The 12,699-nt window shown below is 43.3% G+C and overlaps 1 protein-coding gene across 1 annotated transcript in view; it reads right to left on the bottom strand.

Annotated features, from left to right (window-relative positions):
- Positions 1 to 12,699, bottom strand: part of DNAH12 (dynein axonemal heavy chain 12) — a 194,923-nt gene that overhangs the window by 36,236 nt on the left and 145,988 nt on the right. The window contains exons 59-62 of the mRNA XM_060239731.1: positions 12,542 to 12,682; positions 10,963 to 11,121; positions 7,573 to 7,717; positions 6,571 to 6,721 (exon numbers count right to left, since the gene is read on the bottom strand). Coding sequence (XP_060095714.1) covers positions 6,571 to 6,721; positions 7,573 to 7,717; positions 10,963 to 11,121; positions 12,542 to 12,682 — 596 coding nt within the window. The remainder of the gene's footprint in view (positions 1 to 6,570; positions 6,722 to 7,572; positions 7,718 to 10,962; positions 11,122 to 12,541; positions 12,683 to 12,699) is intronic.

Genomic DNA, 12,699 nt, shown 5'->3' with positions numbered 1-12,699 from the left:
AGTTTGGGAATTTTGTTCCTTATAATCTCCTGAAAAGACCGCAGAAAAAATTGTAGGGGATGAGTGTGGAATCTGGCCCAAGACAGTAGATCCTGAAAGGATACCATCATCCCTAAGACTTGTGCTAACTTCATGACTGGCACCTTCGGTTGCTGTAACACCCCTTGCAGAAGGAGGCAAAACTTCTCCCGTCTCTCTGGGGTTAAGAAGACTCTGTCCACCTTTGTATTTATTTCCTCTCCCAGATGCACTAGTATCTGAGAGGGAAGCAGATTGCTCTTCTCTAGGTTCACCACGAAGCCGTGAGAGCACAACATGGTCACTGTCTGCTGCATGCCCTCCAGGCATTGCTGGTGGGACCCTGCCTTCACCAGAATGTCGTCCAGGGAAGGAAATAGGGCCACACCCCGCAATCTCAGCTCCGCCACCAGGGTCACCAGAATTTTTGTGAATACCCGGGGCGCAGACTTCAGACCAAACGGCAGGGCTCAATATTGAAAATGCTTCCCCCTGTAGGAGAAACGCAGAAAACTTCTGTGTGATTCCCGAATGGGAACATGCAAGTAGGCCTCTGACAGATCCAAGGAAGCCAGAAAAACCTGAGGCTGAATGGCTAGCAATACTGACCGTAGTGTCTCCATCTTGAAATGTTTTGTCAGGATGGACTTGTTGAGCCATTTCAGATCCAGAATGGAGGAGGAGGAGGAGCCTATTGGGGAGGGACGGTGGCTCAGTGGTAGAGCATCTGCTTGGGAAGCAGAAGGTCCCAGGTTCAATCCCTGGCATCTCCAAAAAAGGGTCCAGGAAAATAGGTGTGAAAAACCTCAGCTTGAGACCCTGGAGAGCCGCTGCCAGTCTGAGAAGACAATACTGACTTTGATGGACCAAGGGTCTGGTTCAGTATAAGGCAGCTTCATATGTTCATATGTATCTGACTGCTCAGAGTTTTCTGATTCCTCAGCTGAGCTCAAGAGGGGGGAATCCAAACCCAAAGGAGGCTTGATCTTAGAGCGTCCTTCCATAGTGTCACTGGGACTAGTATCTCTGCCCCTTTTCCCTCCATCCTTCTTTTTTGGTTGTAGGGAAGCAGGGGAGTCCAGCTGCTGACGAAGGTCCTGTCCCAACTCTTTTAGCAGCTCTTTCTTAAGCCAAAGGTCTAAATTTGACTTGGCATCCTCTCCTGTGAGGTCAAGATTCTGAGCCTCCTGTTGAGGAGTCAGAGCCCCAGACAGAAGAGGTAGATCACATTCGCTGTGTGAGTTGCTGTGAGAGCTAGTCGCCATTTTGTAGCTTCTCACGTCCCTATAAGGGAAGGAAAGGCAAAAGCAACTAAAAAAGAAGCGGGAAAAGGCTCAGAATGGAAGACAGAATGTCTCCGTTGCGCCCTCTATTGGGCCTTTTGGTATCTTGCCTTCCAGTCAGGAACAAACCCCCTCAGAGGCCTCTCTCTCTCACTCCTTTGCCAAGCCTATACGACTAGGCAGTCCGAAGGAGAGACAACGCGGGCAGCCTGGGGACCATCTGAAGCCCCGTGGACTCGCGCGCAGCCCTGTTGCTGTAGGGCGGCTTACCGCGCTGACTCTGCGCTTGCCGCCTCTCTTTCCTTCCGGCTTGGTTCCAATCGCGACTGCGAGGGAACGAAGCGCTGCGGGCGTCTGCCATTCGCTCAAGGTCTACTCGTGAGTAGACCCTGCAGACTGCCGCCACCGGTGTTGTTGGGACCGATCCCAACGCTTCCGGTCTGTTTTGTTTCAGTAATCCGGATCTTCTGCGCTTCTCAGCAAGCGCCTGGAGAAAAACCGTCCTGCCTCATGCAGGGCCGGGAGAAGAACTGGCGCGTCCTGGGTGGTATAGGCCACTCCCCCTCCGGATCGATTGGAGCACCCGACCCTGTGACGAGGAGGAGGAGCCTATACCCAGTAGTCGGACCGACCCACTGTCCAGACCACCAGAGAACCATTCATGCAAACTATAAAGTAACATTGTATTGTAATGTGTGAGCAATTGCCTATAGCATGGGTTCCAAAGCTAAAAGAAAGTGGCCAGTGAAAGGTGACCGAAACACAGAACTGAACCTAGAACCTGTGTAGCCACCGCACCCGTCAGACTTCGGTCTGCTACCCATAGGAGGAATCATATACAAGTGTGGTACTGTTTACGTCTTTCAAGCAAAGGAGAACGGAGACAGTGGACTGTAAAGTACTACCTTACAAGAATGGTGTGAAATAACTTTTTGATTTTTCTATGGACATTTAATGAATTTGGGTTTATGATGATGATAATATAATTGCATCATTATGAAAGAAATTGCTTAAGCATTTATTTGCAACATAAAAACGCAATGGTTTATTTCTAGTGTTTGCTAATCAGTACACTGCAGTTTCTAGTTTGCCCACCTGGGGATTGGCATCTCTACTCACGAGCTGCTGAACTTCCAACTTCTTCAAAGTAACAGAACAACTGACCTCTGAAAAGATTATGTGAACAAGAAAGGGTCTGGGCTGCAAGCAACCTCTGTACCCCAAGTGCAACCAATGGGGGGTCTGGGCTGCTTTCACAGCCATGTTATTCTGCCTGCTCCCCCGCCCCCCTTCAGCCTTAAAGATGCAGACACACCATCCCAATTCAGTGGAGTCTGAAGCCTCCGGAGGTGGAAAGGCACATGCGGGCTGTGGGGGCGGGGCTTCCCCCGGCCGGCCAGCTGACTGGGAGCGGGAAGGAGCCTGGGAAAGCGGGAGAACCCCTGCTGGGACCTGGGGATTGGCAAACCTAACTTCACTTCATCTGGACACTATACTTCTGTTGATACAGCCCAAAATTGAATTTGCCTTTTTAGCCGCCGCATCACAATGCTGACTCATGTTCAGCATATGGTTTACTAAGACCCCTTCTTTTTGCATATAGTATTTCCCAAAACAAGACTCTCCATTGGATCCATGGGATCGCAGCCTTTGGAAGCTGGCTTCCTGTTGTGCTCCCGCAGCCAGCATCACTTCCCATGGTCAGCCAGGCTGGAGTGGCAAAGGTGGTGGCTGCTGCAGGCTGTTCTAACATCTCCTCGCTCGCTGCCCTTAACCCTTTGCCTACCACCACACTGGAGAGGCCCATCCTCGAGTGGCAGGAATGTGCAGAGGGTGAGCTGGTACTGCTGCTGGCATTTAATTAAGCTTAATTAATGCCCCACCCCAGCACCATGAAACCCCCCTCTCAGAAAAAATCCTGCTTACAGGCCTGAATGATATACATATGCAATCTTATGATACAATATATGTATGTGTAACACATCAACATGCTCCAATGCTCCATTTTCCTGACTGTTCAAAAAGTGCTAAGTACTGTACTGCTAGTTTCTTTCTGCAGTGATCAGAATATAAACTCAGCATCAGACAATAGAGTAAAACAGTTTTTTTTCTTTCTTCATAATCCCAGGAACCTGATATCAGTGGGGACAGAAAGATAATTGGGCACATCATAGAAACTAGTAATTCAAATTATGTCTTAAACTCGGTTTTGTTTTAAACATCTGAAATAACTTTGGCCTGTGCAGTCACATCAACACATTAACCTTCTTCCTCCTCCCTGTTGATTTACAAAATTCAGTCCTTTCTCAGGATCTTTATAGCCTTTCTGTGGACATAAATGAAAAGCCAACTACCGATTAGATAGCTCAAGATCTCAAAAAGGATATCTATCCAAAAGTTACTCTGCTGTGTAGAGAACAAGAGGTATAAATATCTCAGACTTCTAATTTTTCCGTATAGTCAACATTTCTGAAAAAAGAATTTTCACATCTTCCTCTGCAAAGAGATTGTTTCACAATATTGTGGTCAGGCTTTATTTCAGATATAGGTGTGCACTTAAGAAACCCTAGACATATACTTTAGGGTTGCCAGGTTTTACCTGGCTGCTGGAGGGGGAATCCTGGAGCTGCTCTGGGAGTCTTCTGTTGGGTGTGTAAAGTGCATGCATCCAGAAGTGTGTCACCAGCACTGCATGCGACAATCTAAGTTTTGGGCAAAAATTCTAATTTTTTTGATACAAAACCATAGAGTTTGCTCAAAAAGCACAGCATCATCACATGTCCCTGCTTGGGGGGTAGGGTTTTCCCCCAGAGGCCAGATGGCTGCTTGAAGCCCGCAAAAGTACCTGGGGGTTGGCAATCCTAACTTTCCTATATCAGATCATTTAATTCCTGGAAAGAGGTATACATCAATAGTGTTTCTGGTTTGTCATGGATCTAGTATGCAAGTGATATTATTAGAGATTTTTTGCTTCCATTTTATCCTTTATTACAGCATAACTATTTTTCATCTTTAACACTAATTTAAAAGATTATGCCTTCCATAATTATCCAATAGATAATTAAAGAGCAATTACATGAGTCAATTAAAATATCTTACCCAAAGATAAGCAGGTCATAAGCAGCTCTAAGAAGCAGATCCCAATAAATTCAGCTTTCCATATTTATAGATCTTTAAAATCTTCTCCTAAGAATAGCTAACTGTCCCATTTGATAAGTGTGCACATTCTTGGCTAATTCTCTTATAATTTCAAACACCATACAAAGTTATCCATACAGCATCTTCTTACTGTTCATTCTTGCTACTTCTTATCATAACAGAGTCTATGTAAAAATAGTGATTACAAGTTTCTCATATATGAAAATATCTGTTGGCTCTCAAACAATACACTCGGTCTTTGAATGATATCTTTGTGTGAAGCTGGAAATTCTTGCCATTCTCAGATACTTCTGTACCTTATCTCCACATAGTACCTTTGATATTGGTTAGATGAAGGGTCTCCATAGTGATAAATGTGGATGCCATGATGCCCATCGATGCCATTCCTGGCACCTGCCAGGTGTTTTTATAAAGTGGGAGGGGCCAGGTGAGGTTTCTGCCCTCCAAGGCTTCTGATTGGCTGTGCAGATTTTTAAAAACCATTGCTTTGGCAGCAGCTGCCCGCACAGCATAAGGATCTGCATGGTGTGACTGAAAGTAAACTATGAAAGACATTTTGTGGCTGGCTCTGTCTCCTGCAATGGCCATTTTGTGGATATGTCCATTGCGCTGTGTCAGAATTTCAAAGGTGCCCTCAGGCTCAAAAAGGTTGGGGTCCCCTGAGTTTGTCTGGAGGAGTTAAACTAATTTGTTTTGAGGGATGGAGCTGACATAAATGTCACTTTGTTGGGCTGGGCTATGCATGCTATAAGATGTAGCATGAGGTACTGGAGATACAAACTTTATAAAGGTGATTTCAGAGGTCAAATGGCAACAGCAGGTGAATGACAACAGCAGGCTTGATTGCATTAGGTGTGATATGCAGAGGGGTTGTAGGTGTGGAGATACCAGTGCGCTGGTAATGAGACAGCATAGGTTTCAATTCATTCCAGGAGGATGCAAAGAATAAATGGACATAAGTCTGACATTAGAAACTACAACATTCAGTTGCTGACCTAAGACTAGCAGTGCTTTTACAAAGGAATTTCAAAAGGAGATTAGAAGGAGAGACTGTTGAATTGCAATTGATAATGAAACTCAAGCCAATGCATCCTCCTGGACTGAGCTGAGACCTAGTTTTCCTGTTTCATTACCTATGTGTGCTAGTATGGTCTGGCATCTGAAATCACTCCATTCTCCAAGGTATAAGGACCAATCCAAGTGTTCTAATTCCTAGTCAGGGTCTTTTTGAAAGAAAATAAATCCAGATAGGAACAGAGAAATCCAATATTTTTTTAAAATCACTTTTCAGAATAAGACAAAATAATTTCCTCAATGTACATTTGCTTGTCAGAAGAATCCATCTGCCCTCTCTGCCTCCCTCCCTCCCTCCCACTCACCCAACCAAGAAGAAGTGTGCTTTCACACAAAAGTTTATACCCTGAAACACTGTTGGTCTTGAAGTTGCCATAATGGGATTTTACTTCTCTCTCTCTCTTTCTTCCCCCAAAGAGGAGGAGCAGTCCCAGAAAAGGAAGCAGAACTTCTATCTCTTTGTGTGTGTGTGTGTGTGTGTGTGAGAAGCTTGTTTTTGTATTTCTCCCACACATAGCAGGAAGCAGCTACTGATCTCTTTCTCTCTCTCTCTCTCCCTTTGTGTGTGTGAGAGGGAAGGAGAGAGAGGGAGGGGGAGGGAGGCATGAGACAGGAAGCACTGACGGAGCTGGTGAAAAGCAAGCTACCATGAGGCTGCAGAAGCAGCCCTGGAAATGGAAGCAGGAGAGAAAGGTTGCTCAGGGGGTGGATTTGAGTTCTGCATGGGCTACATCCATCCCATGGGCCACATGTCAGATGGTTTGTAATCTACAAAGACCATATTATTGTGCTCTTCCTTTGTTTCTTGCTCCTCTTCAAGGCTATTATGTTCCTTTTAGGCATGCTTAGCTGAAATACTAGCTCAGCTCTGTTTCTGGTGTGCAAAAACATCCTCCCTGATCTTTTTGGTCAAGTTCAACAACAGTTCCCCTATATTCCTGGCCATATCCATGACAAGGTGGACAAGAAGCGCACTAGGAGCTCTTGCATCTCCTCATTCAAAGTTCAATTTTAGACAGAAAATTTCAGCACTTACTGGCCATGGGATCTGCTCCAGGAGACAGCACAAAGATCAGAGGAACTGTAGAATTTGAATCCAAGTAGCTTTTTGAAAGATCAAATGGTGGTGGCTCAACAAATTTTTTCCCAAGTTTGTCCGTCACAAAGGTTGTTATAGCTGGTGTAATCTATTTTAAAATACATTTCCACACAAAACAGGGTTTGGTTGTATATCTGGTTCATGTCTCATATTACAGACTACGAAAACAGTAAATATTTATGTACCCATAAAGTAAATTCTGCAGTCAGTGACTGCAATACTAATTAGATTTATGTTATTTATATCTACAGGGTTTTTATTCATTTCAGGATTTTATTTACGATTTTTCTTTTATGAAACAGAATTTTCCACTTACAGTCAGCTTAAGTGACAGTCATAAAAGTGACACTTTCCCCGTCATTGCATTGTTCAGTCAGACAGATCAACAGTGATCTGCCTATCATTAATATGGGGAGAAAATTTATACTTCATTTTCTATTAAGGGAAAGTCTTCCCCTCCACATGTCCTAATTTGTATTTGCTTGGTTAGTTCCTGCCTAATTGCCTCCTCAAAGAGCTCTCAGTGCCAGACTATATAGCAGGGGTGGCCAAACTTGCTTAACATAAGAGCCACATAGAATAAACGTCAAATGTTTGTGAGTCACAAAATAGATGAATGGATGGATGGAAGGAAGAAATAGATGGGAAGGTAGAAAGAAAGCACCTTTCAATGCATTCCCCTTTAACTGCTGCCAACTGCCTTGGCTTGGAGAAGTAATATAAAGAGACAGATGCCTTCTCCAAGCCAGGCAGTGGGGGCTTCAAAAGCCGCACAATATGTATGAAAGAGTCACATGTGGCTCCTGAGCCAATTTGGCCACCTGTTATACAGTATTCCCTTGGTTTAATGTATTTCAGAATTTGCATGAAATTCTAGCCAGCTACAGGAAGCTATGCTTGGATTATGTTACTGATTACAAAATTATTTTCGTATATTACCTTGTCAGGTCTCAAACATCGAAGTACAATCATCTTCTGTATTTCATTCAAATCTACATCCCATGGTTTTGGTAACGGAACGGTCTGAGGATCTTTATGGTCATATATTTTGCGCCACTCACTTATTTGTGACGCAACATGATTCCTAAAAAAAAAGGAAAACAAAAGTGCTCAGAATTCAACTTTTCACATATATATGGTCTCTTGCTGATGTCAGCTATTTCCAGAATACATGGTACTTGCATGCCTGCGTAATTATATGTTGTGCCACACTTCTGCAAGTTGGATGACAGTTTTGCCATCCCCTTTGCTGACGGCTGCTAGTCCAAGAGTCCATACCCAGACAGTTCTGCTAGTGGTGAGACCATCAATTTATTTATTTACATAGATAATTACAGCCCGTTTTCTTCCCCAGTAGGGACCTAAAATGGCTTACAACATTGTTCTTCTCTCCTTCATTTCTTTCACACAACAACCACCCTGTGCACCATTGAGGTCACCAGTGAGTTTCCTTGGCAGAGTGTGCATTCAGATCAGTGACAATTTAACCAGTGTGGCTCTCAGCTGTACAAAGATACTCAGGCCCTAATCTTTATGCTAGTATAATTAAATTAAAAGAACCAGAAACAATGGGCTTGCTACTGATGTGTCAAAATAGCAATGGTAGCTCTCAGTGCCTGCAATAGAAAGAACCACTTTTTAAAATATTTCCTATTGAAGGGGTGCCTCAGACACCAGTACCCAGGGACAGCCAATTTGGTGTAGTGGTTAAGTGTGTGGACTCTTATCTGGGAGAACCAGGTTTGATTCCCCACTACTCCCACTTACAACTGCTGAAATGGCCTTGGGTTAGCCATAGCTATCGCATGAGTTGTCCTTGAAAGGGCAGCTGCTGTGAGAGCCCTCTCAGCCCCACCCACCTCACAGAGTGTTTGTTGTGGAGGGAAAAGATATAGGAGATTGTAAGCCGCTCTGAGTCTCTGATTGAGAGAGAAAGGCGGGGTATAAATGTGCAATCTTCTTCTTCTTGTATTTTTGGGTTTAGTGTTATCATTGCTCACCCAACTGGTTCAGAGTTTTGGTCTTAGGTGTAAGACCAATATGCTGATGACACCCAACTATATGGGCAAATGGGCAGCCTCCCAGACTCCACACCAAAAAATCTGACCAAAGGTTTGGAGGCCATAGTGGGATGGCTGAAGCAAAGCCGGTTGAAGCTGAATCCATCTAAGACAGAGGTTCTGTAGCTGGAGGAAGGTGACTCAGGATTGGGGAGCCAACTCCCAGCCACTGAAGGGTTGCCTCTGACACCAATACCCAGGGCTTTTTTTGAGCAGGAATGCACAGGAAGGCAATTCCAGCTGGTGTGTGGCCTAATATGCAAAACAGTTATCACTGGGCTTTTTCTAAAAAAAAAAACCCCTCTGCCAGTACCTACTGTCAGGAGCCTGCAGGTGATCCTGGACCCCGCTCTAACTATGAAGGCCCAGATTGTCAAAGTTGTCTGGTTGGCATTTTTCCAACTGTGCCAAGTTAGACAACTGGTCCCCTATCTGTCTTGCCCCACCCTGGCCACAGGAATCGATGCAACAGTCACCTCCAGGCTAGGCTACTGTAACTCACTTTATGTAGGGCTACCTTTGAAGCTGACTCAAAAGCTCCAACTGGTACAAAATCTGGCAGTGCGGGTCCTTACGGGGACCCCATAGAGGGCACACATACATCTGGTGTTGCTTGAATTGCATTGGTTGCCAGTGGAGCACCAGATTTGATTCAAGGTTTTGTTGCTTACCTTTAAAGCCCTTAACAGTCAGGGACCCATATATCTTTGGGACCACTTCTCCCAGTATGTCTCCCAAAGGGCATTAAGATCTGCAGATAAAAACCTTCTGGAGATCCCCAGCCCAAAAGATATCCAGCTGGCCTTGACTAGGACCAGTGCCTTCTCCACCTTGGCCCCAGCCTGGTGGAATTCTCTGCCAAGTTACATCTGTGCCCTGCTTGACTTATTAAAGCTTTACAGGGCATGTAAGGCAGAGATGTTCTACCAGGTCTTTGGTTGAGGCCAGCAATGGTTCTTTAAATCAGCCTGGCACTCCCCTCCACTCCATGACTGAATGATAGCACTGCCATCTTGTTTTAATGTTTTTAAATGTTCTGGGTGTTTTATATATTGTTTTTTGGTTTTTTACTTGTTTTATATTGTATTAAATTAAACTGTTGTAAACTGCCCTGAACACCGCATAAGTAGGGAAGGGCAGTTAAAAATTTCATTGTAATAAATAAATAATAAATAAATAATTGCTGCATAGAGTATTTTTATAAGTATCAGAACAATGCACAGAAATCAATGGCTTCTAAAGATATAATTCTACATAGGATTGTACTGTAAATGTACTAACAGAATCAGCACATGGAGAGCAGTAATCAAATGTGGAAATGGCACTTGCAAATGCTAGGGATAATAGATTTGCTTCTATCTGTGATTTCCAGCACTTGGCAAGCACTTTTATTAAAAAGCAGCAAAACGTTTTTGTCATATAGAGAATAAAGGGAACAACATTAGTTCACTTTCTATTAAACTGATGAGAGCAGAAATTACCAAGGTTTCTAGCATGTTCCATCTTTTCTTATCTTAGGAAAGCAGTGATGAGTTAAACCCTAAACATGAAGGAAGCGGATTGGAAATTGAATTTCACTGGATGGTCCCTTGCCCAGATCCATTCAGGATTATACCTGTAACCCTCCAGGCTGTGGGCTAGTCTTAATTGATTTACAGTTCTCTCCTGTATAGAGGAATGCACATAGGAATGCCTGATGCCACAACTATAGTACATCAATCTCAAGAGTTTCTCGAACATTCTTACCACATTTGAAGATTTCTGAGGGTTCTGTATTTGTTTGCTTGTTTCTGGCAGTCCAAGGATGTGTGCAAACTTTGTGGAGGGGAACAGCTTTCAAAATATATGCTCAACCATTGCCCATCTTAGCTACTGGCAAATGGCCAGAAGGAACTGGTCATTTGGGTTTTCGATGTAGTGAGAGCTTCACTGAGAAAGGGGAAGGTTCATATTAACTGCAAACAGGCTGTCATACAGCCCTCTTGAAGGAGTGTCCTTGAATTTGAGCGGTTATCATCTGATAGTGTTAACTGTGCTAAACTGCTCTAAATATTCTGTATGTTCTAGAGGGCAACTGATCATTTTGGACTTTTGTTTCCAGCTTTTGCTTTTCATAAAAGCACTTTTTGTTGTCACAGTACACCAGGTTTCCATCAGACTCTTAAATCAAGTTGTGGGACAGAATCTTAGGAAGCATTACAAATATGCTACCTGAGATGGTGAAATACTTTAGTATGTTCATGGTCTCACAAAAGACTGTCTAAATTACCGTAGTCCTTTAAAAGTAGGTATATCACTTGCACGACAGATTTCATCCCAGCTTTTATCTTGTAGCCAAGAAGAGTCTGGATTCTTATATTTACTCTTGAGGCCGACTCCTCCAGTTAATAAGAACATAAATTCTTGATGTTCTATTTCTTTCTTAGCCCTATGTTGAATGAAAAAGTATCTTATAAGTAAGTCATAATTATTTTAGTTTGAAATGTGATGTTACTTAAATTACTACCCCATGCTTAGCTTGTGCATTTTAAAGGAGTGCATTGCTGTGGCTAAATATCCCACAATGTAATACAGTTCTTTAGAAGTACAGGTTTATTTTTTGCAAGGGAGGAAAACAATAATGGCAAGGATCCAGCCTTAGGCTGGGAAAAGCTCCTCCAGTTTAGGGTGCTTTCCTCCAACTTGTGACTTTTTTTGGAGGAAGGCTTCCTCAAACTTTGCTCAGCAGAGTGCCCTGAGCCTGCTTCGGCGGGGAGGGGGGTATATAAATTGAATAAACTAAAGTAAACTAAACTAGGATATTAGAGGATTCACACCACCATAAAGTACTTGAGTGTCAACATTTTCCTAATACCTCATTCAAAGTAAAAAGTTGGATCCAGCCAGCTTTTTCATTCACCCAATTCCACTTCTTATTACAGCCCCAGCCTAGGGTTGCAAGGTCTGCACTTGAAAATACCTGGAGACTTTGGGGGTGGATCCAGGTGAGTACAGGGTTTGGGGAGGGCAGAGGTCTCAGCATAGTACAATGCCATAGAGTCCATCTGTCAAGCAATGTTTTATTTGACCATAACTGTCTATGTTTATCAGAATATAACTGCCATGCTGTACCTGTTACTAACCCTGAAACAAATCTGAGGCACATCAAAGTAGAAAAGTTAGCTGGTGCCTCCTCCCTGCGCCTCTCTTGCTTTTACTAACAAATGCAGGAATTCGCTCTTTGAAGATAAAGCCTCCAGGGACATTTTCCCAGGCCAGGCCTGGACCCAGGAAGTATAACCGCAGGGAGATAAAGAAAGTACTGTGTGAATTTTCACACGTGAATACAGGACTGTTTAGTAATTGTAGCTTTGTTGATAGAACCTTTGATGTGCCATCCTTAAGTATACCCTCGGCTATTACTCTGTATCAGTTCCAATTCTTGGCTCAATAGAAGCACATGGATTATCAATAAACCTATACTTTGTTTCAGCTCAAGGACTGGTTACTTTGAGATCCGCTTGCTTGACACCATCCTTCAAAGCAGCCATTTTCTCCACGGAAACTGATCTCTGCCAGCTGGAGATCACTTGTTAAAACAGGAGATCTCCAGGCTCCATCTGGAAGCTGGCATCCCTACCCCCATCCCCTATGGTTTTTATCTGTAACTGTTGCATGATCACCAGCATGGACCTTTTGGTGGTCAAAGGGAACTCTAGTCCAATAGTCATGGAAATGATATTAGGGAAACATAACATGATTAGAGTATATAACATACTAGTTCTCTTGCTTAAAGTATTATGCTTCTATGTAAAATATAAATCATTTCTTGGTTTATAAAAAGATTTCAGAAAAAAAGAGCCTCTTACATGAGGAGGTTGCAACATAGTAAAAATGAAAACAGCAGCTTATCTTTCTCAAACAGGGAACGGCAGATATTGCAATACAAGTTGTATGTGAAATGGTCATTTAGGTATCGTAAGCGTTTCTCCAAAATTTTAGACTTGTTACTATAAAAAAGAAAATA

Source organism: Heteronotia binoei, chromosome 5 (assembly GCF_032191835.1).
Source record: "Heteronotia binoei isolate CCM8104 ecotype False Entrance Well chromosome 5, APGP_CSIRO_Hbin_v1, whole genome shotgun sequence".
NCBI classification, from domain to species: Eukaryota; Metazoa; Chordata; class Lepidosauria; order Squamata; family Gekkonidae; genus Heteronotia; species Heteronotia binoei.
This window is presented reverse-complemented; position numbering and strand designations above follow the sequence as displayed.